Source organism: Hemicordylus capensis, chromosome 1 (assembly GCF_027244095.1).
Source record: "Hemicordylus capensis ecotype Gifberg chromosome 1, rHemCap1.1.pri, whole genome shotgun sequence".
Taxonomy (NCBI): domain Eukaryota; kingdom Metazoa; phylum Chordata; class Lepidosauria; order Squamata; family Cordylidae; genus Hemicordylus; species Hemicordylus capensis.
Window position 1 is genome coordinate 122,999,900 of NC_069657.1, and position 27,135 is coordinate 123,027,034.

Here is a 27,135-nt window from a genome sequence, read left to right on the forward strand (position 1 = left end):
ATTTTGCCTCCTATGATAATTTCAAGCAAGGAATGGTCATTTGTGCCAGGTGCTGTTCATCTGTGTTAATCAGTGCAGATGAATCCAGAGGCAATGGGAAAGCAACAAGACTAGAAAAGCTAACCTAAACCACAAATAAGCACAGCAACATTTTTACTACACACATAGGAGAAATACAGCACAATTGTTTCCCAGAGAAGTTTATCCTGAATAAGGCTGTGAAGTTCACACACTTCCATCTGGGAATGATCAATGAGAAATATCTTTTGTTTTCTCAGCATCATTTTCTCACCACTTATACCTTCTCAGCAGTCTCAAGGACAAGATATGCTATTACAACAATTCAGACTAACTGGTGAAGCATTCAAGACTAGTGGGGAACCATAGGGATGTGCATGGAACCAAACGACCGGCGATTCTGCCAGTTTGAAGGTGGGGGAGGATGCCCTTACCTCTCTCACCATGTTTCCCCTGCCAGCGCTCCATTTAGAAAGTCTCTATTGGGGTGGCAGCGGACCTCCCTGCCGCCCCAGTTTCCTTCTCGGATGGAAGTAAAAGGAAGTACCTGGTGCACGTGCACACGCTAAGGGGTGTGCACACGTTGTGCTTGCTCACGTGCCCGCCCAGCATGCACACACACGCTGGATACTTCCTTTTACTTCAGCCCAAGGATACCAGGGTGGCAGGGAGGCATGCTGCCACCCTGACAGAGACTTTCTAAATGGAGAGCCGGTGGGGGAAATGAGGCAGGAGGGATAAAGCTACCCTCCCCACCCTTAAAGGTATGCCCCCTGCCTTCGAACCACCCCCGCCAGTTCCGTGCACATCCCTAGCGAACCATTAAAATACAATGGGATTGGAATATTCCTGGAAAATGCATTGGACTTGATAACCTAAATGTAGCATAATTTTTAATACTTCTCTCCATTTCTTCTCAAGAAAGGCCAGCTCTCTTTAGATCCAAGGTAATGGTTGTTTTAAACAAAAGCCTGAGGACACTTCTCATGCTCCTCCACACTCCTTTTAGTTCCCTATATATCCAGTTGTTGCACAAACAAGCATCATGTTTACAATGGGGCTCTTCCATCCCACTCTGAAAAGGAAGAATACCCCAATTTTGACAATATAGTCTTTTCTGGTGTTCACAGTATGTCACAGAAGTCTGAGCACCCCCATTTCTTAAAAATACAAGTTACTAATTGTGTAATGAAGACACAAAGACACAACCATTTATAGAACATCTCTATCAAGACACTACACTGAAAAGAGAAACCATCCTGCCTTTGACCATGATTATTTGGACGTGATTCCTGAGCAGCCTAGAATTTAATTAGTGAGCTATATTGAATTTACTGAGAATTATTTTCACATACAATGGCGTTCTGTGGAATAGGCTTACCTATTCTTTTAAATTATAAAATCAAGTTAAATGTCCAATGCAACCTGTATAATAGCTTTTTAAAATTAATTAAATTTGATAAAATAATTAGCTCTGCATGTTATCCTTTTTAAAACTCCAAAGAAGATCACAGTGATGTGCCCATAGGCAATTAAAAACAGCACACAGTAGTGAAAATTAACGGGTAAAGAGAGGGGTGGCTTCCAGGCTAATTCATGTTTGAAGATAACAATTATGAAATGTTTTAAGGGCTCACTGAAGTTGAGGTTTTTTTCTGGACTTTTGAGCTTTGTTTATAAGCCTTGTGTTTTTTGCTGTCAAGGGAGTCTCTGATCCATGCACCATGCCAATTGAAGTATCAAATTGCTTTCAATGACTTTATTTGGTCTTGTTCTGAGCTGGCTGGAAGGGGATCAGTTTCATGATCAATAACCAAAAAAAGAGGGAGGGGGAATAGTCCCCTGTGCCTGAACAGAAGTGCTGTGATTGCTTTTTGCTTGTCAGTATTAACTACAGTTTACCAACAAAAGGAGAGGACCTAAGAGAGAACAGGAGCAGCCCAGTGTGAGCTAAATTGCAGACAGTGTCTCTTCAGCAAGCCTACTGCTAGTAGCTTTAACCCATTTCCAGAAGGCAATAAATGCAGGGCCCAGCTCTTAAATAGGAGGTCAATGAGATACTTAATAATGAACCATATCTTTAAATATATTCCTACTATTATTATCCTAGCAAAAAAATTAATTAACCAGGTTGTGAGGGCCATGAAGGCTAATGTAGAATGTAATTATTCCTGATCTTTAGACATGCACTTCACATAAAGAGATAGTCCTTATTCAGCTCACCAGGTACCTCAATTGTCAGTAGTTAATCATGGATAAGGAAAGGGATTTGTTGGTTCAGCCTCTTAAGTTTTAAGTACAACACCAATTATTCACACTCAAGGACAGTTAAGCAGTTGTCATTTTTCATCTTGCTGTCCCTTTGTTTACTGTCATCCTCACTCGTTTTAATAAAGTGAGACCATGCAAGTTTGTTGATATTAAACTACACAGCATGAATGTTACTTCCTAGTCCTGGAGGTGGAGGGGGGGGGGAATTACTCATGAAAATGACTTGTAATGGCAATTAAAAGAGAGTATACTTATGAAAAGGAGCTTCAACTTTGAACACACAGAGATAATGTCATGATTCAAACAGAAATGTAAATGCTACACGAAGGAAATTTAGTCCACTAAGGTGTGAGCATCATTTGAGTCACATTTAGGAAAATATTCTAGTCTAGAGTTGATACAGTGGGTGGGTTCAGATGATAATCTAAACCATGGTTTAGCATATGTTGAAACAAGTCCAGGAGAGATGTGGGCTCACAGGCTCTGCCTCCCATCATCTTTTATGTGCTGAGGGAGGCAAAAAACATTCACTTTTAATTTTAAAGTAATCACAGCTGTTGCCCAAACTCAGGGAACTGTATTTAACTATGGTTTGTTCAGGATCTGAAACCACAGTTTAATTGAACCTAGTTTGATTGACTATATCGTAGCTAAAACTAATCTGCAGCTCCTCAAGTTTGAACAGGATGTGAGCTGCAGTTAGATTAAAATTGAAAGGGAAGGTTTTAATCTCCTCTTCTGGCCTGGGAAGGAGACAGAAATGGGAATCTGTGGATCTTTCAGGCTCATTTGTGGTCATCTACGATTACTTACTGACTTGGTGCGACACAGAAAAAAACCATATAATGGGTGGCTAATTTGAACAGTGACCCAGTTTACACAAAATAGCTCAGCAAGTGAAACTGTTCCCATGCAAAGGTAGTTTCTAGAAGCCTGCATACGACACTGTGATGTGAAATCCACAGACTCGCTCACTGAAAATGAAAGGCAACTACTAGGCCATTCTCTCTGTAAATGAACGAGTGAGCATTTTCCAAGAGAGTTGTTGTTGTTGTTGTTGTTGTTGTTGTTGTTGTTGTTGTTGTTGTTATTATTATTATTATTATTATTATTATTATTATTATTATTATTATTATTTCTTGTTTACACAGTCAGACAGGTGTTATTGACTGGTTTGTTTTATCCAGACATCGAGTCCTTCCCAAGGACCTGGGATGCCAGAATTTTATTGTCAATTGTTATAGATATCGTCGCAGAATATAGGCTGTTCCCAGTAAAGCTGCTTTTTGTAATTGGCTGATGGGGATTTCTGTGACACCTATGGTGTTGAGGTGCTCTTCAAGGTCTTTTGGAACTGCACCCAGGGCGCCAATTACCACTGGGATTATTTTGGTCTTTTTCTGCCACAGCCTTTCCATTTCAATTTGTTGATCTTTGTATTTGGTGATTTTTTCTATTTCTTTTTCTTCTATTCTGCTATCCCCTGGTATTGCTATGTCGATTATTTTAACTTGTTTTTCTTTCTTCTCGACTACAGTTATATCTGGTGTATTGTGTGGCAGATGTTTGTCTGTTTGTAGTCGGAAGTCCCAGAATATTTTTACATCTTCATTTTCTTCAACTTTCTCAATTTTATGGTCCCACCAATTTTTGGCTACAGGTAGCTTGTATTTTTTGCAGATGTTCCAGTGTATCATCCCTACCACCTTGTAATGCCTTTGTTTGTAGTCAGTCTATGCGATCTTTTTACAACAGCTGATTAGGTGGTCCACTGTTTCATCTGCTTCTTTACAAAGGCGGCACTTGCTGTTTGTTGTGGATTTTTCGACTTTTGATCTTATTGCATGTGTTCTTAGTGCCTGTTCTTGCACAGCCAGTATTAAACCCTGTTTCTTTCTTCAAGTAACCATTCTTAAGCCATTGCCAGGTCTTGGTGATGTCTGATTTTCCACTTATATTGTGCAAATCTTGACCATGCAGGGGCTTATTTTTCCATTTTTATTCTCGGTACTTTACTTGTTCTTTCTTGTAGGCCTGCTTTGTTTCATTGGTGTTGAATAGTTTCGCGTTATTGACCATTTGAAGTGCATCTTCTTCACTGTCCTTGATATATTCTTCAAGGCCTCTTTTCTCCTCCTCTACTGTTTGATGGACATGCAACATTCCTCTTCCACCTGAGCTGCGAGGGAGGTATAGCCTATCTACAGCACTGCAGGGGTGCAGAGCATGATTGATGGTCATTATTTTCCTGGTCTTACGATCCAGCGTCTCTAGCTCTGCCAGGGTCCAGTCTATTATTCCTGCAGTGTATCTGATAACAGGTATAGCCCAGGTGTTGATGGCTTGTATGGTGTTCCCGCCATTGAGTTTGGGCTTTAGGATTTTTCTGACTCTCCTGATGTGTTCAGTTCCTATTTTTCTTTTAACTTCAGTGTGTGCAATGTTATCAGCCTGGAGAATGCCCAAGTATTTGTAATGTTTTTTCTCTTCCAGGTTATTGATGTTGCTTCCATTGGGCAGTTCTATTCCTTCTGTTTTTCTTATTTTCCCTCTGTTCATTGTTAATGCAGCACACTTGTCTAGTCCAAACTCCATTGCTATATCGCTACTGAATATACAGACAGTGTTTAGCAGTGATTCAATTTCTGACTGGGACTTTCCATACAACTTCAGATCGTCCATGTACAGCAGATGGTTTATTTTACTTGATGTTTTAAATGTTTGGTATCCGAGGCCTGTTTTGTTTAGTATTTGTGAAAGTGGGGTCATGGTGATTACAAACAACAGAGGGGACAGTGAGTCCCCTTGGAAAATACCTCTTCTAATGCTTACCTGTCTAAGTGTCTTGCCATTGATTGTTAACTGTGTACTCCACATGCTCATTGCTTTTTTAATAAATATCTGAATGTTTTTGCTGACACCAGTTGTTTCTAAACATTTAGTATCCATGTGTGAGGCAATCAGTCGAAGGCTTTCTTGTAGTCAATCCATGCAACACTTAAATTTGTTTTTCTTCTCTTGCAATTTTCTAAAATCATTTTGTCAATCAGCAGCTGGTCTTTGTGTGCCTCTGGTGTTCGGGCAATTTCCTTTCTGTTCAACTGGAAGCTGCTTATTAGTAAATAAGTGTTGCATTACTTCATCTGCTATTACTCCAGTTAATAATTTGAACATGGTTGGCAGGCAGGTTATCGGTCTATAATTACTTGGACCTGCACCTTTTGCTGGGTCTTTCATGATGAGATGAGTTTTCCCAGTTGTTAGCCATTGTTCAATATCACCTCCTTGCAAAATGTGATTGAACTGTTTTGATAGTTGTTTATGAGGGCCAGGGGCGTAACTAGATTGGAGTGGGCCCTGAGACAAGATTCTTATATGCCCCCCCCATTAAATGACTTCACAAGGAAGATCGGGTAGGCGCTGGGTGGGGGAGAGCCTCTCAGGGGCCCCCCCAAGGCGGGGGGCCCCAAGACAACGGCCTCCCCCTGCCTAATTGTAGTTACACCCCTGATGAAGGCTTGTAAGGTGTTTAAGCCAAAAGCCATGCAGTTCATCATCGCCTGGTGCAGTCCAATTTTTAATTTTCTTTGCTCTTTCACTTATTAATTCTGGTGTTATTATTAGATCTTACACTTGTTGGTTACATTTTTCATCCTCTTTCATCCAGCCTGCTTTTTTATTATAATCTATTGGATTGTCCCATAGTTTCCCCCAGAATTGTACTGTTTATTTGGTGTTTCTATGTTTCTTGCAGTTTCTCCTTCTATGCTTTGGTAGAAATGTCTCTGATTCGACTGGAATTGGAGATTCCACCTGTGTTGTGTAATTCTAGCTTCGTATCTGCTAATCTTCTTTAACACTCCTGTTATTTGCTACTTTATCATTTCCAGGACTTCTCTAGTTTTCCTTGAATCTAGGTGGTATTTTTGGATCAGATACTGTTTGGTGTTTTCATTCTTCAGCTTCTTGTCTTTCATATCTTTCAGTTTACTAGCATCCAGTCTAAGCCTGGCGATTTTATTTTCTAATCTAATCTTCCATTTAGGTGATGTACTACTTTCTTTTTCTACAGGTCCACTGATCTTATATCCGAGCTCTTGTGTTGTTATTGTTGCTGCACTGTACATTAGTTGGTTTGTTTCTTGCAAATCATTGGTTGTTATTTCTGCAAGTGCAGCATTTACCTTTATTAATGCCTGAGCAAGTTGTTTTTTGGCAACTGTTTTTAGCGCTGGAAGTCGAACTCTGGTCGTTGTTTGGTTCATGTGCTCAGTTATTTTTTTGCTTTAGTTCTTTTTGCTTTTCTGTTAAGCAGCATTCAGGATTTTGAGGTGAAGGCAAAGTGGAGATTGCCTGGTTTTGATTTTGAAACAGTTTAGCAACAGTGGCATCCTCTATTTCCAACACCTCCTCCACCTGCACCTGAGCAACTTCTTCAGTTGGTGGTAATTCTTCTTCCATATCTTGAGCCTGTGTTGCTCTTTGCAGTTCTTCCAGCTCAACTTCTGTGGATACTTTATTTCTTATTATGAATCTTCTCTGGTCTGCTAGCCTTTGTTCTGTTATTTCTGTATCTGGATGCTTCTCTTTCCAAATTTGGTACATTCTTTTTAAATAACCTCTTCTAGTTGGACTAGACTTGTAATAGCAGATCATTATTTCCTTGTTGGTATTTTTTGTATATTTCTTCTGGTTAAGTGAAGTTTCTTCCAGTAATCCTGCAGTCTCCAGCCCTGGTTGCTCAACTGAAGATCCTGAGTCCTGTTGCCCACTTGCCACCAGATGTCCAGGGACTCCAGCACCTGGCGCGGTCCTTGTTGACCCAGGTGATGACCGATCCAGTATAGATTTATTAAAGTTACGTCTCACCATATTGTTGATGGGAGATATTATTATTATTATTATTATTATTATTATTATTAACACCATCTACCTGATGTTATTGACTGGATTTGGTACTTTAATTATCGGGCCCTTTCCAAGGGTCTAGGATAACTAAAGAAGAATTAAAGATATTGTCACAGTATTCATGCTGTCCCGAGTAGTGTGGCCTTCTGTAGTTGATATGTTGTAATTTTATTGATACCCAGGGTATCAAGATGGTGTTGGGGACACCCTGACCCCAACATTAAACCCAGAATTACCAACTCAGAGTTATGCAGAATTCAGGCCTGTGTCTTAATTCCATTTTTTTAAGAAATCAATCAATGTCTGAATTCAGATGAACTGACCAGTGCATGACACCCAGACCTCATGACTGCCTGGTAAATGATTTGTGAAGGCAGGGCCAATCTAGCATTGCATATCAGTGCTTGTGAAACTCACAAGAGACACAGTGGGTCTTGCTTGATTACCTGCCTCACACTGCTAAAATTAACTTGCTCTCAGGTAATCCCCTACCTCCGCTGACAGGATGCTCATCATGATGTCACCTATTGTTCTGCCTTAGTTAAATGTATTGATTAACTCGCCTCAAACATGCACCCCTTTTGCTGTGACTTTAAACATTCTTCTTCTTAGAATCACATAGATGTAAACAAGAAGTAATTTAATTGCTGTCACATATAGTTTGGTTTCTTCCTTCTTTCCTAACATCTTTGATGTCTAACATTCTTGGGGAAAAGGCAGCACAAGATGCAGATTTGCTTTGGGGAATGTCAACAGAACAATGTTGTTCTGTTACATAGGAACATAGGAAACTGCCATATACTGAGTCAGACCACTGGTCTATCTAGCTCAGTATTGTCTTCACAGACTGGCAGCGGCTTCTCCAAGGTTGCAGGCAGGAATCTCTCTCAGCCCTATCTTGGAAACGTAATGTATGCTTTGGCAGTTTGTTGGTTCAATAAAAAAATCTTGTCCTATCTTGGAGAAGCCTGGAAGAGAACTTGAAACCTTCTGCTCTTTCCAAAGCGGCTTCATCCCCTGAGGGGAATATCTTGCAGTGCTCTATCACAGTGTTGTTCTATCCTTTCCAAACAAACAGCTAACAGAAGACAGAACACAGATCTTGTGTACCCTGACTAACTTAATATCCTGAGCTAATTTTGATAATTAAAAGACAATATCCAGAGGATAACAGGAATTGACACCTTTTGTGATCCAGGAGACTCAATGGACATCAAAGGATGAAACCACTATAAGGAGTCGTCTCTGGACATGGGAAATTAGCAAGCTTTGCCTAACAAGTAGATCTCAGCTCAAGAGCCATCCCAGAGTTTGCTGCTAAAGCTATGAGGCTAAAAGCAGGAACTCTTTCTATGGTCAGGAACTCTCGGTGACCTCTGCTGTGTAGTGAGAGGTCGAGACTTCCCCAGCCATGGTGCTCTTGCTCTCTGCCTTGCTCTGAGCAAACCACCACCAGCCTGCTTGACTGCTTGAAGCTTGCATCGCTCCAGCTCCTACTCTCCAGCTCCAGAGTCTCTTCTTCAGCTGAAGCCTCACCACTCTCAAGCCTCTGACCTTGGTAATATGCTACTTCCACAAGCTTTGGATCCCTCTTTCCTTCTCCCCCTCCCTCTTCCCCCTACTAGCTTTTGAAGCCAACCATACCACTCCTGCACCTTCCTTACCTTCCCCGCCTTCCACCTATATCTGAATTATGTTAGGCTATAGGAAGATTTAATACACACACATATGATAGTTAGGAACACTGGGTTAATGTTGCTGCCAGCTATTATTTAAATATAGCTAGTAATACTGATTGATTGTTCTGTTTTCTGCTCAGTTATTCTGTTATTCTTTTATACTCAGTAAAGCCCGTTGAATCATTTAGGAGTGTTTTTGATCTTCTTTCTACCTTTGCACCCAGACTATACATGGTTACCATATAAAAGAACTGGTCACTTTGTGACACTGATGAAACAAGCCTAATTTCACGTGCCAGCTCCAGAGCATATCTAGTATACAAATCAGGCTTGGTTCACAACATAGATGTTCAAGTTCTTTAGGTACTGCACCAAGGGCACCAACAACTATTGGCACCAGTACTGTTTTCTTTTTCCAGAGCTGCTCAATTTCAATCTGAAGGTTATTATTATTATTAATAGGTACTATTAATAAGTAATTTTAAGAAGTCAACTAGTATATATATCTTTCCCACTCCTTTACAGAAAACTGTTTTAAAAGTATTTTTATGCAGTTTTATTTACTGGTAGTGATAGTGATAAGAACAGAAGGAACATCATCAAATAGGAGAGAGAAAATTCCATATTTCTGAGTGTGAAATAGTTTGCTGAAATAGTTACCCAGCCCAAGTCTCTTGGATAGGGCAGGCAATGAATTAAAAATAAAGAAGCTAAAGCTTGTGACTCCTTGAATAATCCTAACCACTCAGCCTTATAGCAGCCTCTCTCTGAGGCTTGTTTGCATGCCTGATATGGCACTAGCCCAGCAGCTCCAACAGCAGCCAAGGCAATTCCTTGCAAGATGCTCCAGGAGAAGATGAAAAGCCCACCAGAATCCTGGCAAGCATGCTGTGGAGGAGAAATGCTTAACCTGTCTGAAATACTTTAATGAGTTTTCCCAATGCACATGAGGGAGAGAGAGAAGCAATCCGCAAAAGTCTCTCACAGTAAACAGGCCCTTATCAACTGGATTGGCATGAAGTGGAGAGGGGGGATGTTCTGTAGTGGCTGAACTCCATAACTTGGTGGGAAATACATGTATAGAACAAGATGGATTGGAGGCAATTTAGCTGTTTCTAGGAAAAGGAACTGCCACTTGATCTCAGTGACATGCCTGTTAACCTTAACTGAAGAACAAAATAGAAAGCAATAAGCAAAGAATCAACTAGTTTTATGAATGAACAGCCAAAGGGAGAGAGCTGAAGGCCACTTCCAGTGTGATCTGTGACTAACCTGAGGTCTCTGAGTCAACAGTTCTCAGCCTTACTGTTAAGCAGGATGTGTTCTGATGATGGCAAGGAGTAACAGCAACTACATAACTTGTTGTCAGGTTCCTACTTTCAGTCCATTACCTTTTCTAGGCCACCAAAAGATTGGAGGTCATTTAACTCCCTGTGAGAGGCCACTCTTGTGAGCTACATATTCAGATCCTTTTCTCTAACATGATAGCTTTCTATCTACAAGATTCATTTTACATGAGGGAGAATTCATATGTGCAGATCCATCAGTCTGCAATGACACAGTCCCAGGGGTAACATACTACTTGATATTTCTGAAAGTGTAGAGACATATAGGACTGTAGGGCTGGATATGACTAGTCTTCATCCTGCATTTGCCACATTTAATCTGAAGATCTTAAGCAGAACTGGAACAAGGTAGCAAATTAGTGAGGTGGCTTTCAATTAGTGAGGTGGCTTTTCACCAGCTATTAAAAATGCTAATGGTGTGAAACAGGTATAGTCAAAGAATTTGGCACAGAAAGTACCCTTTTCCCTGATTAGCAAAAATATATGCATCTAGTAAAGTTGTGCCGTCAAGTCGGTGTCAACTCCTGGTGACAGAGCCATGTGGTTTTATTTGGTAGAATACAGGAGGGGTTTACCATTGTCATCTCACGCGCAGTGTGAGATGATGCCTTTCAGCATCTTCCTATATCGCTGCTGCCCGATATAGGTATACCAGTGAGGATTCAAACCAGTAACCTTTTGCTCCCTAAGCAAGTTACTTCCCCACTGCACCATTAGGTTGTTCTATGCATCTACAGATTACTGGTGTTATCTCCCAGTAGGTCAAACATCAGTTTTGGCGGTGAGGCAGCATGGTTCAGATCAGAAAAATGGTTCAGACAGAACAATTGCACAGAAAGTTCTTAGAGGGGAGAAGCTAGATAACAGTTGGCGTCAGCCAGTCAATGGACAGGGCCTGGCTTTCTGGAATGGAATGGTTGCAGATGGATCCAGTTCAGAAAGGGGAGGACAGTTGGCTCAGCCAAACAATAGAGAGGGCCCAGTTCTTTGAGTCGCAGACAGATCCAGTTATGAGAAGGGAGGAGCCAGGTGACAACTGATCACAGATAACTGTAATTAATTATATGAATGTATTGTTTGAACCACCTTGGGGTTCCCCCTCCAGGGCCAGGCCATCTGCTAGGCAAACTAGGTGGTCAAGTCACGTCAACCCTGCAGGTGGGAGTGAGCAAGCGCTCCCCATTCCTCTTGTCAACTTAGTCAACCATTTGATCTCTTTGTCGCCTCCGCCCACCACTCCTGCCGCTGCCAGGTGCTTGCCACTGCCATATGCTTCCAGGCAACTGGCCTGTTGCAGAGTATTATAATCATATCACCATGTCATGTGATGGCATGATTATAATGTGCTGTGGCAGGCCAGTGGCAGCAGTGGCAGCTGGAGGCAGCAAGGAGAGCAGGTGGGTGGCTGGGTGAATGATGGGGACCAGCTGCCACTCCTGCTGATATAAATTATATGTCACTGTGGCGGTGTCATTACAATGCATTGCAGCAGGCCAGTAGCAAGAGAAGGAAGGAGAAAAGCAAGTGGGCAGCCAGGCGGGCAACGGGGACCACCCATGTCCCAACAGGAGGCACCCACCCATAGAGGCGAAGGGGGCAGGGATGCCTACTTCATTTGGGGCAGCACCAATCCTTGGGCCAGCCCTGTTCTTCTTAACCCATATTTGAAACCAAATTTAAAGTTAGTTAGCAAACTCAGATTAATATCCTAATTAGAGTTAACCATTTTTTATGTTGGCATGTATGTAATACCTAACCATGGCAGGAAGGAAACCATGGCAGACAGGGAACCATGGCAGGCAGGAAAAATTCATTATAGAGAGTAAAGAGGAGGGAATAATCTCTGCAGCCCATTGTATTGTAATAGAACTTTAGATTTGTTTTCTAGCTTCCAAAAGGACAGATACCAGCTTCTTATGAAGAAACCCTAACTGTTCAGTTTCAGTGTAACAACCACTGTGGATCTAAACCCACCTTCGCACATAACACCAAACCGGAAGTGAAGGGGGCAGAGGTTGAATTTCATGGTTTTCCAAATATGTGAAACCACGATTTTGTCACAAAAGCAACCTAAGGTTTTCAAACCGAAACCGTAATCTGAACTTCCGGCTTTGTAGTGAGTTTTGCTGCTCCAACCTGAAGTTTGAAGGCAGTATTGTGTCATCTGAGTTCTGCCACTTCCATAACCTAGGTTTTGTGCAGTGGCTGCTGCCAAAACCATGTCACTATGGCAGTTCAGAGGGCAGTTCAGACCAGCCCACAAACATGCCAGCTCTATGCCTGCTGCACTCCTCACTGGCTGCCTCTCCAAGCACCTGCCCTGCCCCCGCTGCCTCCACACTCCTCCAGCCGTTGTCCAGCAACAGGGATACCACGTCTCTGTGTACCAAACATCACAGCATGTCAAAAGGAAAAGTCACATTGGGAATTGCCCACTTTCATTCATTCATTCATTCGATTTCTATACCGCCCTTCCAAAAATGGCTCAGGGCGGTTTACACAAAGAAATAATAAATAAATAAGATGCATCCCTGTCCTCAAAGGGCTCACAATCTAAAAAGAAATGTAAGATAGACACAGCAACAGTTACTGGAGGTACTGTGCTGGGGGTGGATAGGGCCAGTTACTCTCCCCCTGCTAAATAAAGAGAATAACCACGTTAAAAGGTGTCTCTTTGCCAAGTTAGCAGGGGTTAACTTTCCACTGTGTCTCATGTTCCCCCCTTTGGCAATCTGCAGAAAAGGGGGATGGGATGACAAGATGGGCACTTTGTGGAGAGTTTTCCATGAATCAAGTGAAAAAGAAGTATTTGCACAAGAACATGGAGTCCTGGTGGCACCATAAACCGGGCAACCCAACCCAACAAAGATAACACATGATTCCCGGAGCTTGGGTTGAAAGACAGTCCATGGAATTCTTGAGTGTGTCTGATTTATTTTTTGCACAAATTAGTAGGGGAAGGTGGCCCAGCCCCTTCCCCTTGGGTGCAAGCACACATTCTATGGCATTAGCAATAGCAATAGCACTTACATTTATATACCGCTCTATAGCCGGAGCTCTCTAAGCGGTTTACAATGATGTAGCATATTGCCCCCAACATTCTGGGTACTCATTTTACCGACCTCGGAAGGATGGAAGGCTGAGTCAACCTTGAGCCCCTGGTCAGAATCAAACTTGTAACCTTCTGGTTACAGGGCGGCAGTTTTACCACTGCGCCACCAGGGGCTCCTACAACTTCCTACAACTTAGGATATGTCATTCTCACAGAGGATATGTATTCTCATGTCTCTGAGGATATGTATTCTCATGTCTCTGAGGATATGTATTCTCTTAGGATATGTATTCTCATTACTCATGAGAAGAATAGTCTTGGAGTACACTGGGATGTGTTTCAGGGGCTGGATAATGAGCGATGAAGCCCCTTCTGCCAAGGACTGCTCTCTCAGGAGATTGGCAGGCCATAGAGACACGTGTGCAGGCTGTAGGGCTGTTACCACCCTTGTTGCACAAGTAATAAAGCTTGTGCAAGTCTGTTTGGCTGCTGGGCTCTTGCAAGGGTGGCAGTGCAAGTGGTGTGAGGGAAAAGGTTTAAATGCCATTTTTAAGGGTTTATATGCCCTTTCACTGCCAAGGGTAGGTAGTCCATGCTGAAAAGGTAAGATCACACCAGGTACCCCCCTCCCCCAAAGATCGTTGCCAATGGCTGCCACCTTGCTGATGTGCTGATGCCTTGCCTGCAATTTGGCAACTGTGGAGTTTGCTGGGATATACAGCCTCGGCAGATCAGGAAGAGGGAGGGACTCCTCTTCCCTGAAACCATAAGTTGCCTGAAACGGGTTGAAAGATCATCTATGGTACGATTCCAGGGTTCAAGGATTAACCTCAGGTTCGTCAACCCGTGGTTTCACAGTATGTGAGAAAGAAGCCTTAGCTTCTAACTGCCATAACTTCAGCAGCCATCTTACAAAATCTAAAGCAGCTTCATCATCCAAACTGCACCAAATGGTTCCTCCTCTAAATATCAGTTCACCAAATATTACTGCGCCTAATGGCACAGCGGGAAAATGACTTGCCTAGCGAGCAAGAGGTTGCTGGTTCAAATCCCCCTGATATGTTTCCCAGACTATAGGAAGGGGCCGAAAGGCATCATCAGACACTGCGTGGGAGACAGCAATGGTAAACCCCTCCTGTATTCTACCAAATAAAACCACATAGCTCTGTGGTTGCCAGGAGCCGACACCGACTCGAAGGCACAACTTTACTTTACTTTATACTCTTTACTAGACTCTGTACTAGCCCACTCTGGGATCTCACTTTTTTTTTTTTTAAGTGACTATCCCACACTGCTTGGAATCTGGTTTCAAGTGAGTTCCAACACCTTAATTCCTAAATACATTTACATAGCAGTTAGCCCTACGGAAATCAACGGAATACATTATTTAGATGTTTTGTTAGGACTGCAGCCTAAATTTCAGAAGCATTTTCCTATCTAGCATGGGGAAACCACTGCTCAATTCAATTAACTGATGCCACTCAGGGAAGAAAGGGGAGCAGTCCTCCTCCCGCCAAGCTTCAGATCAGATGTGATTGTTTCTCAATGGTCTTTCTATCTCTAGACCAGCTTGCTGATTCTATACACACACTGAGGGACAGTGAGTAAACATTTAAATTGGTCTGTTCTAAGAATTTATGGAAAGAGCACAATTCCCTTTGCTTTAAAAACAAACATGACTATCCTGTGGTGATGACAACAATTCCATAATTATGGTAAGGGGTTTTAAAAATGAAAGAAAAACACAACTACAACAGATGTGTTAAAATATACATTTTAAAACCATTTATCTTTGAGTGTATGTAAGAATGCCTTTGGACTTTGTTGAATGTTGCTCCCCCCTAAATCTCCTGTAGTATCTTCTCTCAGTCAGTTAAATCTGACCTGGTGCCCCTGACAGATAAACAGAATGTATATTTTAACCCTTACTGTCTACAAAAGGTTTGGTGGCTATGCATCTACACAGCAGAAGCTACAACAGTTTCCCATAATAATTGTCTCAATATAAAGCTGGTTGCTTCTTGGTTGTAAGAAAAAACTTTAATCACTCCATCACGTAAGTTAAAATAGCTGTTTCCTTATAGTTAAGTGGAAATGTGTCAAACTGATTCAGGTCTTTCAAACAAAACCTGTTTATTAACAAAAAGGTCCCTCCATCAAAAATGCTATATTTCAAAATTGTTACTTTTCAAAAAAATGAAGAATCCTCCTTCAACAGAAGCTTTGCTAGGCTAGGAGAATAAAAACTGTTTTATTTTAAAGCCTCCTCTTTCTCTAAATGGAATTTAAGCATAATCAGAAGAGAGCAATAAAATACACTGACCTGAATTTGCTGCTGCAGTAGATTGATTTTGTGCTGCTGTTGCAGAAGTTGCTGCTGTTGTCTTGCAATCTATTAGAAATAAATTTTCCATTAAATTAAAACAGTGATGTTGAAACTTCAATATTTTGAGTGAAAACAAGTTCCTACTTATTCCTCATGATAATTTCAGATTTTTCTTCTTTGTTGCGCTGAACTTCACTTGTCCAGGAGTTACTAAAAGATTGGAATAATTTAAAATAACATTCACTAACCTATTCTTAAAGATTATGGAGGCAATTAAAATGCAGGGTTGAATCAGCTGTTTAAAACTACATTATTCAGTTCCAAGCACTCAGACATAGCACAGTGGGGACCTATGTAGATGAAGGGGGACCTTCTCCCACATTTTACACACCCTCTTCTGAGTTAGCAGAGGTGAGATGACCCTATCCTGGGTCTCTTCATCCTCAGAGGTGAGATTTGTGGAGATTTGATGCAGGGCATTCTCAATAATTGAATTGACTCTTTCAAATTCCCAGCCCTGGGAACCCACCTTACAACATCTTCATATTTGTTTTGTCATCTAATTACAACTTGTCTGCTTGGGAAAATTCTCCCTCCAGGTGACCAGCTGGCTTTCTTGTTGTAGTACCCTTGCTACTAAATCACGATGCACTTCTCTTATTTTTGGCTTATCCGTTTTAGTTTTTGTACTGCTTTTACTTGGTTTTGTTGTAGAGCACTGATTATTTTGAATAGAAAAAAAACTTTATAAAGACATTTTTTAAAACTTTCAAACAACAAAATTTGTTTAAACAACATCATCATCATCATTATTATTAATTATTATTATTATTAGCCAGAATCCACAGTAACACTGCTGCACACATGGAGCTCAAAAAAATTAGATGTGCAGCAGCTCATTACCCACGGTGGTGATTTTTGCTGATTTTCCCTTTCCTGGAAGCACTCTGTGCAGCCAGCAATTACTTGTGTATGGGGTGGTATGTATAAATGAATGAATGAATATGAAAGATTATGTCTTTGAGGTGAGATCTGTACAGGCCATTAACATAAGAACAGCCCTGCTGGATAAGGCTCAAGGCCCATCTAGTCCAGCATCCTGTTTCCCACATTGGCCCACTAGATACCTCTGGGAAGTCCACAGGTAAGAGATGAAGGCATGCCCTCTCTCCTGCTGCTCTCCTGCAATTGGCATATAGATGCATCTTGCCTCTGGGGCTGGGGGTGGCCTATAGCTATCAGAAATGAGTTTTAGGATGTCTTTGGCATTATGATACCACTGCTAACTTGGCAAAGAGGCACATTTTAACGTGGTTATTCTCTTTATTTAGCAGGGGGAGAGTAACTGGCCCTATCCACCCCCAGCACAGTATCTTCAGTGACTGTTGCTGGTGTGTGTTTCTTTTTAGATTGTGAGTCCTTTGGGGACAGGGATCCATCTTATTTATTTATTATTTATAAATAAATAAATAATAATAATAATAATAATAATTATTATTATTATTAATAGAAAGTTATGTTTCACCATTAAGCAGAGCACATAAGCATATGCTTATATGTCTGAATGCAATTTCAGATGATGTCACAGCAAGGGGACAGCAAAGAAAATGCCCACAAGAAAAATACCAAATGAAGGATATTTAATTGCATAATAGGAGTACATCAACATCAGATAACAATATAGTAGGAACATAAAACACAACTATCCCCACACAGTGTCACCAGGCCTGTACAGCTTATTCAACTTCATCTATTCAAAGCCAGATACATTTTGGCCTATTGCATTGCACAAGCATTTTCCTGAAAGTACACGATTCTGCTTCCTTCTTTAGTATAAATTTCTATGTTACTGATAGAGGATAAAAACAAAAGGTTAAGAAAGAAGAGAGTAATGAGAAAATCTACACATTGACTGAAATTTTACTACAGTCTGTTGCAACTGTACTCCCTCAGATGTCAGGCAAGAGGGTTGCTTGTTTGATTTTCCCTATGTGTGTTAAAATACAGTACTCCCTGTACATAGGAGAGAAATCTAGCCTAGGTTAGAAAATTTCTCCTTGATATGGTAGTTTTCTACATCCAGCTACATATGGGAGAGCATTCGAATATGCACTCTCCCTTCTGAGCCTCAAGTGGAAGAATGCCTCTTTCCATATGTGTCTTCCCAACACTTCTTAGGAGATTTTGGAAGGATCTGGCAAAAGCCCCCTCCACCCCCTTAAAACTTTATAACCTGCCATCCAGGTGTCTTGGGGGCATAGACTTCTTTACTGCATACTAGTGAGTTCCTGGTGAGTTTTAAGAAATGGTTGCAAGGCTTTATACAATGAGGTGAGTCTTACGATCGGTGAGACCTGCCTTCAGAGGGTTTGCAGATGATTCCCAAACAGCCCAGGGCAGCTGGATCAGCCACCCACGTGACTGCCAGCTCCATTATGGAGCAGGCAGGGGATGCGGGGATCGGGGGCCGTGCCCCTCCTGGAAGTTCCAGGAGCAAGTGTGCGGGGCATCCTAGTGAGACCTCCAGGGTCGGGAGGCTTGTTTCAGCCTCCTGCTGGGGTTCTCCCTCATGTGTTGCCGTAGCACAGAGCCACGGTGCGGCAATACACGATCAAAAAGACGGGGTTAGCAGAGCACTCACTCTGCTAACCTCGGCTAAGGGGAGGGGGAATTAAGAGAGTGTGCTGTCGGGAGCCATGCGGCTTCTGTGGCAGCAGAAAGTCAGCAAAAAGTGGGCTAGGCTCCCTTAGCCCGCTTTTTGCTGATTGTGAAAATCTCCTCAATGTCTTTGTTTGTTGTGCTTTTAAGGCTAACATGGATATTTCAATATTTACATTTGTACTGTGATATTTTACCACTGAAAGCTATCTTGAAGGTTCTACACAAGAGGAGGTATTTATTTAAAAATAATAAATTCCTTCGGTGAAAAGAACAAAGCAATACATAGAAAGGGATGCTTATGCAGGAACCTGCTGAAGACAACAAGAATGGTTTGTACCTGAGTGCTATGTAAGAAACCTGTGTAAAGGCTTTAGCTTGGGGACTGATTTTGCAGAGTTCAATTTGCTAGTGCACAGCTCACTGCAGTGAATACAATATAAGAGCAAATGAATATTCATTTCCTTATGGAAACCAGTGAAGTACTAGCATGGCATATAATATTGATGGTGTTGTGATCGAAAAAGGCATCCAAAACACCACAGTGCAATTACCATAGCACAGTCTCAATGTATAGGGCTTGACACTGCAAAAACAAAAAGAAGAAGAAGTGGTACTGAAGCACCATGTGTCTCAAATTCTGAATTTTATTTGCCAATTGGTTGAGCTACATGCTTGCTTCATTGAGCATGACAACCTAGTTTTAAGTGTCATTTAATTTTCATTTTGAAATATAATTACAAAGTGTTCACTGTAAGATATCACTCGTCTGCAAATGTGTCAAGATTAATTTGTGCTAGCTTATTCACAAGTGTCAATAGTTAATTACTGTGTCATCTCTGGATGGCTAAATGACATTCTAACTTCTGATTTTTTACAGTATTCCTTTATGTTATTTTCCATTAGGACGAGTCTATATTCCTTACATGTGGGCAAATATTCAAGCACATAAAATACCAGACGTCACAACTCATTAAAATCAACAGAGCATACATTGCTGTATATACCCTATAAAACACATTTAACTGAAAAGATAATTCTAGTTATAATGTCAGATTCCTAAAAACTGCACATTAATTTGAAGCTAATGCCTAAGGAACTAATAGAATCTTTTATTGTGTTGTTGTTTTTTACATTAGATAACTTGGAATTATTATTTATCTTCTATCTCCTACACATACTTGGGTGGTGGTGGTGGGAGGTGTTAATTCTGTTTTATTTTCCCTCAAACTTCTAATAGCCAAAGAGACAAAAAACCACTTTGCCAAAGTTGTGAACCTTCTTCTTACGAACCATCAAGAAAAATAGCCTAACAGGTAACCACTTGCCAGATATGTCGGTGTCTAAAATCCACCAGATGCAGATCTGGCACCAGTTCCATTCACATTAATGAGAGTTTGTGGGAGAATGCCGGGTTCACAGAGCCTTTACACAAGTCCAGAACAGAACTCAAAACAAATAACTTTCACATTCAAACTAATCTTTTTGATAACCCACTTCTTGTGCTAGACAAACTGAACTCACAAGATACTCTTGTTCCACAATTAATTCTAAACATGGAATTGCACTTAGCCATTTTGAAATGGAGAATTCTTTCTATTTATTTATTTATTTACTTATTTATTTATTTCATTTATAGACCGCCACATTCAAAGGCTCTGGGCAGTGCACAAGTTTAAAAAGACATAAAAGCTTAAAACAATATAAACACAATTTCAAAACAATTCAAAACTATTTAAAACCAATTACAAAAACAATTTAAAAACCTTGGAAGGCCAGGCCAAATAAGTAAGTTTTTAGGGCTCTCTTAAAGACCAGTGACGAGCCTAAATTATAGATATCTGCCGGGAGCGCATTCCATAGGTCAAGAGCAGCTACAGAGAAGGCCCGATTCTGAGTCGCCACCAGACGTAGTGGTAACTGGAGACGGACCTCTCCAGATGACCTCAACGTGTGATGGGGATCATACAGAAGGTGGTGCTCTCTAAGGTAGTCCAGACCAAATCCATTCAGGGCTTTAAAGGTAATAACCAGCACTTTGTAATTTGCCTGGAAACATATTGGCTGGACGCAGCTGTCGAATCAGCCAAAGCTGATGGAAAGTGCTCCTGACCATAGCCTCCACATGAGATACCAGGGTGAGGTCTGGATCCAAGAGCACTCCCAAACTGCATACCTGTTCCTTCTGGGGGAGTGTAACCCCATCCAGCACAGGAAGATCTAACTCATCCCTAAAATTCCTATTCCCCACAATTAGCACCTCCGTCTTGCTTGGATTCAGCTTCAATATGTTATCCCTCATCCAGCCCTGTACTGACTGTAGGCAGGCATTTAGGAAGTGAATGCTGTTTCCTGATGGTGATGATAAGGAGAAATGGATTTGAGTGTCATCAGCATACTGATAACACCCCGTACCTGATCTTACCCAGTGGTTTCATGATGATCTTACCCAGTGGTTTCATGTAGATGTTAAAAAGCATTGGTGACAGAATAGAGCCCTGAGGGATTCTATATAATAGTTCCTGTTTCAAAGAGCAATTGTCACCAAGCTCCACCATCTGAATTCTGCCTGAGAGATAGGAGTGGAACCACTGCAAAGCAGTGCCTCCTATCCCCAACTCCCCCAGGCGATCCATTTTTAAATTCAATGTGGGCAAACTTTCAAGGGATGCTACAACTGATTCATTCTATACAGGTATTTAAAAATAAATTTAGAATGCAGTGCATTGTATACATAGAACATATTATGGCAATGTCCAATACAAGTAGCAGACTGGTAAACCTGTATAGTATAAAACAGAGAATATCTCTTTCTTGGTTACAAATAAATATCCTCTCCTTTTGGGGTGTGTGGCAGGAGGTGGGACAGCACTTATTAGGAATTTATCTGCTGCTGTGTGTGGAAGACACATTTTCACAGGTTGCTTTTTTTGTTGCTCACCTGTTCTTGTTGTTGGCGAGCAAGGTCCATTTGCTGCCGTTGTTTTTCAATTTGTGATGCTGCCAGCTTTTTCTGCTCATCATGGGCAGCCAGAAGCTGCTCCCGTAAACTGATGAGCTGGGTGATCATGGTAGAAAGCTGTCGCTCTTTTTCTGCTAGGCTTTCAGGTGTACCTAAAGGAGAGAGGCAGATGCAGAGTAAAGACAAGTTAGTTATTAACTGTCAAACAAAATGAAATACTGGAGTTTTTGTATCTTACAAAGAGCAGCTTGATTATTTATTTTATTATTAAAAGCACCAATAGATCAGGCTTTACTATATTCTGAAAGGTAAGGAATATCACAGTAAAAATGCAAAACAGAAGAGAGACAATTTCTCCTCTTTTTCCCTTCTGACAAGAGTAATTAATTATGTACTCTGCAATATCAAATCCCTCTTTCCCTTCCATCCCAGTGTAATGACTCTTTAATGGATTACCAAATCCACAAATAAATTAACATAATTTCCCTCCATTATACATTTTTAAACAAACAAAATATAAGATAACAAAAAACCACCCTGCTTAATAAGGAAAACAGCTTAATTATTGGTCCTAATTTCTCAAAGCTCTCCAGTTTTCACATGAACTGAGAATGCCACAGAGCCTACAAGATATGCCTAATTTTTGTTACTAAGAAACCATGGCTAAGTCAAGCTTTGATTAGGGGGAGTGTGTGTAAACTAAACTAAACCTGTATTACTGAAAAAGCTCTGCTTGGAACAAGCATAATTTAAAGCTTCTAGTTTAGCTTCAAATTCATTAAAACATTTAAAATTAGGCGGAAACTCGTTATTCTTTGAATGAATGGTCCTTCTCAGGCTTTTGAGAGACGTTTGCACATTTCCTTCTAATTTTATCACAGCCTAGATATCGAACCAACCTTTAAACTGCATTTGGGGAAAAAATAATTTATCAAAATTACACTTGGGTATTGGCATTAAGAACAGCAGCAATTCTTACTCCAACTTCTTTTTTTTAATCATCTTATATTTAGCAGGGGGAGAGCAAACGGCCCTCTTTTATTCATTCATGCATTCATTCATTCATTCTATTTCTATACCGCACTTCCAAAAATGGCTCAGGGTGGTTTACACAGAGAAATAATAAATAAATAAGATGGTTCCCTGTCCCCAAAGGGCTCACAATCTAAAAAGTAACACAAAACAGACACCAGCAACAGTCACTGGAGGTACTGTGCTGGGGTGGCTGTGGCTGGTGTCTACTTTATGTTTCTTTTAGACTCTGAGCACTTTGAGAACAGGGAACCATCTTTATTTCTATAGTATTATTTTGCTATGTAAATTGTTTTGAAAGCTTTCGTTGAAAAGTGGTATACAAACGATTCATACTAGTAGTGGTATTGACATAAGCAGCCTTCTGTGAACCCCCTGTGGGTTCAGCAACAAGCGGTGGTGGCACAATATATGTTTCAGGCTAATAACAAAATATAAGACTTACAGTGGCTCATGCTGCCACCTGCCTTCATGGCAGCCTGCACAATGACCACACCCCCTGCATCTACATCAGAAGCATTTTGATACAAGGGTAATGGCTGTCATTAGAACTCAAAGCCTCTCCCAACCAGCAAAGCAAGTGCTTTATTCCTGTATTATTGTAATAACAGAACAAGGAAATTAATAAACAGTGGCTGACATCCTAATGAAGCACGTATGTAAGGAGCCCATTGAGAGATGCATCCAGAGTCTGTGCTCAACTCTTCAGTTTTCTACATGTTTGCTGTTGTGCCCAAGAGCTAAACCTCCAAGTGCTGCAAGATCAGAAACACATCATTCACTCTCAGCAATGTGCCATGGGTCATCCCAGGCCTCTCAGAGGGCACAGGTACAGCGGCTTCCAAAATGGCCACCTCGCCGAGGGGGAAGGCCCGAATGGGCCGAATAGCCAGCCAAACAGGCTGGTTCGGGCTGCACTGAGGCCGGCGGGGGGAAGAGGAACCTCCATAGACCTCCCATCACCCTCAAGGAACTCCCCCAAAGCAATAGCAATAGCAATAGCACTTACATTTATATACCGCTTTATAGCCGGAGCTCTCTAAGCGGTTTACAATGATTTAGCATATTGCCCCCAGCATTCTGGGTACTCATTTTACCGACCTCGGAAGGATGGAAGGCTGAGTCAACCTTGAGCCCCTGGTCAGGATCAAACTTGTAACCTTCTGGTTACAGGGCGGCAGTTTTACCACTGTGCCACCAGGGGCTCAAAGGGAATAAAGGTAGCAAAAAAATTTTTCACTTAAAAAAACAAACACCACGTTCGTGAACCACCGAACAGTCGGGCGGTGTTCGGTCCTGGGTCAGACCAAACGGGGTGGTTTGGTTCGACCCCAGACTGTCAAACCAAACCAGCTTGACGTCAAACCTATTCGGTTTGCATATCCGTACCAGGGACTAGGACCAAAGGGCTGATTACAAGGAAGCAGATTTAGTTAGGATGGATTTCCTGTTCAACAGTGGAATAGTCTGCTTCTTCCAGTGGTTGGTTCTCCTTTGCACTCCTTTCAAACAGAAGCTGCATAGTCATCTGTCAGGGATGACTGACAACAGTTTCCTTTACTAAGCAGGAGGTTGGACTAGAAGACCTCCAAGGTCCCTTCCAACCAACATTCTGTGATTCTGTGTGGTGGCATTATTTGCAGTCCTTGCTTTGTCTGCTTAGCTTTGATCTTTGGCTTCTTTCCTGATCTTGGTTCCTGGTTTGTTAGCTGAGCTTAGACCCTTGCCTTCAGCTCTGACTTGCAGCTTGTTTCCTGACTCATTCATCTACTTAGCCTTGACCCTGGCTTTGGTTTTGTCTCCCAGATTGCTTCCTGATCCCAGTTCCTGGTCTATTCCCTTGGTTCTGTTTCCCTCTTGGTTGTGATTTTGGATTTTTGACTACCCTATAGTGGCTGCCTATGGCAACACATTTTATCCAATGTGAAGAGCAAAGGACATAGTGAGCCTATACCTAAGGGTCAAACTAGATGTTACTTTAAGAATGTAATTGGAGTTAGCATTATTATTCAGTAAATGCCAGATTGGGGCCCCCATGGATCAGGACCATGATGTAATAGAGGGGGGTTTAATATTCTCCCCACCACTACCTTGGTTCTGGGTCACATTCCAGTCCAGGTCATCTTGGTCCACATTCCAGTCCAGTTTGCCTTGCCCTGAAGCTGTTATTTTCCCTGGGTGCATTTCCCAGGGAATGCTATTTCCCCCAGGCATAATAAGTATTTAATCCTGTTTCAAACCTGTTTTGAGAACAAACTATGGTATGCAGGAACTGACATTTCAGTCACAGTTATTGCTAACCAGGAAAGGGAGAAGAAATTGGTATGGTAGTAGGGAAAAGGGAGAGGAAGTGAGCCTGTTGGGCTGATCAAATCATGCTGTGGCCATCATCAGCATGAAACTGAACCAAATAAGTAAACTGGGTGCTATCAATATGCTGATGACACCCAAATCAGTCAGTCAGACAGTCAATGATTTTCTCCTTGTCATCAATAACAGGAAATGGTATTAGCCCCTTAAATGCCTGACTACAGGCAGTAATGGGCTGGATGAGGGATAATAAACTAAAGCTAAATCCAAGCAATATGGAGGTGCTCATTGTTGGGGGTCGTAATCTGCAAGACAGGATAGAACTTCCCGTTCCGGACAAGGTTAAACTCATCAAGAAAGAATAAGGTTCATAGCTTGGGAGTGCTCTTAGACCCAGGTCTCAGTCTGTTCCCTCAAGTTGAGGCTGTGGCCAGGAACACTTTTTACCAGCTGTGATTGATTCGACAACTCTGCCCTTTCCTTGAGAAGAATGACCTGAAAACAGTGGTAGACCAGCTGGAAACCTGCAAGTTGGACTACTGCAATGCACTCTATGCAGGGCTGCCTTTCTACGTAGTTCAGAAATTTCAGTTAGTTCAAAATGCAGCAGCCAAGTCTCTGGGATATCCTGGAGAAACCACATTATGCCTGTTCTTCAACAGTTGCACTGGCTGCCGATATGTTTCCAGGCAAGATCCATAGTACTGGTTATTACCTTTAACTATTTAAATAATAGGTCTGGGTTATCTGAGAGAGCACCTTTCTCCACAAGATCCCCGCTGCTCATTAAGATCATCAGGAGGGGTCCAGGTGCCACCAGTTCATCTGGTGGCGACCTGAGATCGGGCCTTCTCAGTTGTCGCCCCTGTGTTGTGGAACTTGCTCCCCATGGATATAAGAGGCCTTCAGGAGAGCCTTAAATACCCATCTTTTTAGCCTGGCTTTTAATATCTAATTTTAATTTTAATTTGGTTTACATGTTTTTATTTTATTTTAACTATAATCTGGTTTAAATGTTTTGTTTTTATTTTAATTGTTTTATTATGTGTTTTTTATTTTAATAACTTCTCTGAGCCACTTTATGAAGGGCTGTTTATAAACTGAATAAAATAAATAAATAGAACTGAAGACTCTTTTTTTTAATGAAAAAAAGGGTAGATGAAAGCTCGTATTAAAATGACATCATGTCCAAAGAGAGAGGACTATAATATAATTCATTATATAGGTAGATGTGGGATGAGATTTGTTAAAAAGTTACATGAGTAACACAACAGCATATTTTTATTTTATTTTATTTTTACGTTTATATCCCACTCTTCCTCCGAGGAGCGAAGAGTGGTGTACATGGTTATTTTTATCCTCACAACAACTCTGCAAAGTAAGTTAGGCTGACAGACACATGACTGGGTCAGAGTCACCCAGTGAGTTTCATGGTTGAACAGGAATTCAAACTCAGGTCTTCCTGGTCCTAGTCCAACACTATAACCGCGAAGTGAATGACTGTAAATGTGCTCACTTTGAAAGTGAACTTGGCTACAGACCTCCTCAAGTGGAGGATACAGATAGGAAGTGTACTGCTGTACTTGTGTTGAACATAACATGGGCATAACTGTATGTTCATGTACTGTGGATACATGTACATGCATAGAACGTAACGTTTGATATGCTTAAAGAAGCAGCCTGCTCATTGCTGTTCCTTCTTCTCACTACTTCTTCTCACTGTTCCTTCTGTGCTCACTTTGAAAGTGAACTTGGCTACAGACCTCCTCAAATGGAGGATACAGATAGGAAGTGTACTGCTGTACTTGTGTTGAACATAACATGGGCATAACTGTATGTTCATGTACTGTGGATACATGTACATGCATAGAACGTAACGTTTGATATGCTTAAAGAAGCAGCCTGCTCATTGCTGTTCCTTCTTCTCACTACTAATTGGTCCGTTCAGAGAGTATTATCAGCATTAGAATGTTATTAGCAGCTACTATCTGAACCTTTAGGAGGACTAACAAAATTTCTATTAATATATTGAATATATTCATTAACTAGAAAAACAAGTTACTGTTCTAGGTTACACCAAAGATATTACACATTTGTCATAGAAAGTTTTTACACAGCTTGGAAAGCCTCTGAAATGTTTTGGGAAGGGGCTGTAATTTGGTGGAAAAGCACGTTTTATAAGCAGCAGATCTGAGGTTCAATCCCTGGCATCTCCAGGAAGGGCCAAGAAAGACCCTTTTCTGAAATCCTGGAAAGTTACTGCCAGATCAATACAGATGATACTGAGCCAGATGGGCCAATGTCTGATTCAGTAAAAGGCAGCTTTATTTGTTCATATAGTCCATTCCTAAAGTCACAAACACCTTTTGTAGCCAATCGGAATAAAAACACTGGAAACCCATTTGTAAGGCATATGCGTTTGCATATTAGAACCCACTTCAACAGTAAAATGAAGTATCCTCATCTGGAAAATACAGCTGAGAAATGATACAGGAGAAAACAAAAAACAACTGTTGGACCAAAAGGCCATGAACCCATATAGTAGCAAATCTGTGGCATTTCTATTGGTTTTA

At 41.3% G+C, this 27,135-nt stretch overlaps 1 protein-coding gene across 20 annotated transcripts in view; it reads right to left on the reverse strand.

Annotated features, from left to right (window-relative positions):
• The window catches only part of SOX6 (SRY-box transcription factor 6), a 676,724-nt gene that overhangs the window by 241,007 nt on the left and 408,582 nt on the right, over positions 1–27,135 (reverse strand). For all 20 annotated transcript variants that reach the window (XM_053252042.1, XM_053251996.1, XM_053251998.1 and 17 more), the window contains 2 exons: positions 21,200–21,372; positions 15,598–15,666 (listed from right to left, as the gene is read on the reverse strand). In XM_053252042.1, coding sequence (XP_053108017.1) covers positions 15,598–15,666; positions 21,200–21,372 — 242 coding nt within the window. The remainder of the gene's footprint in view (positions 1–15,597; positions 15,667–21,199; positions 21,373–27,135) is intronic.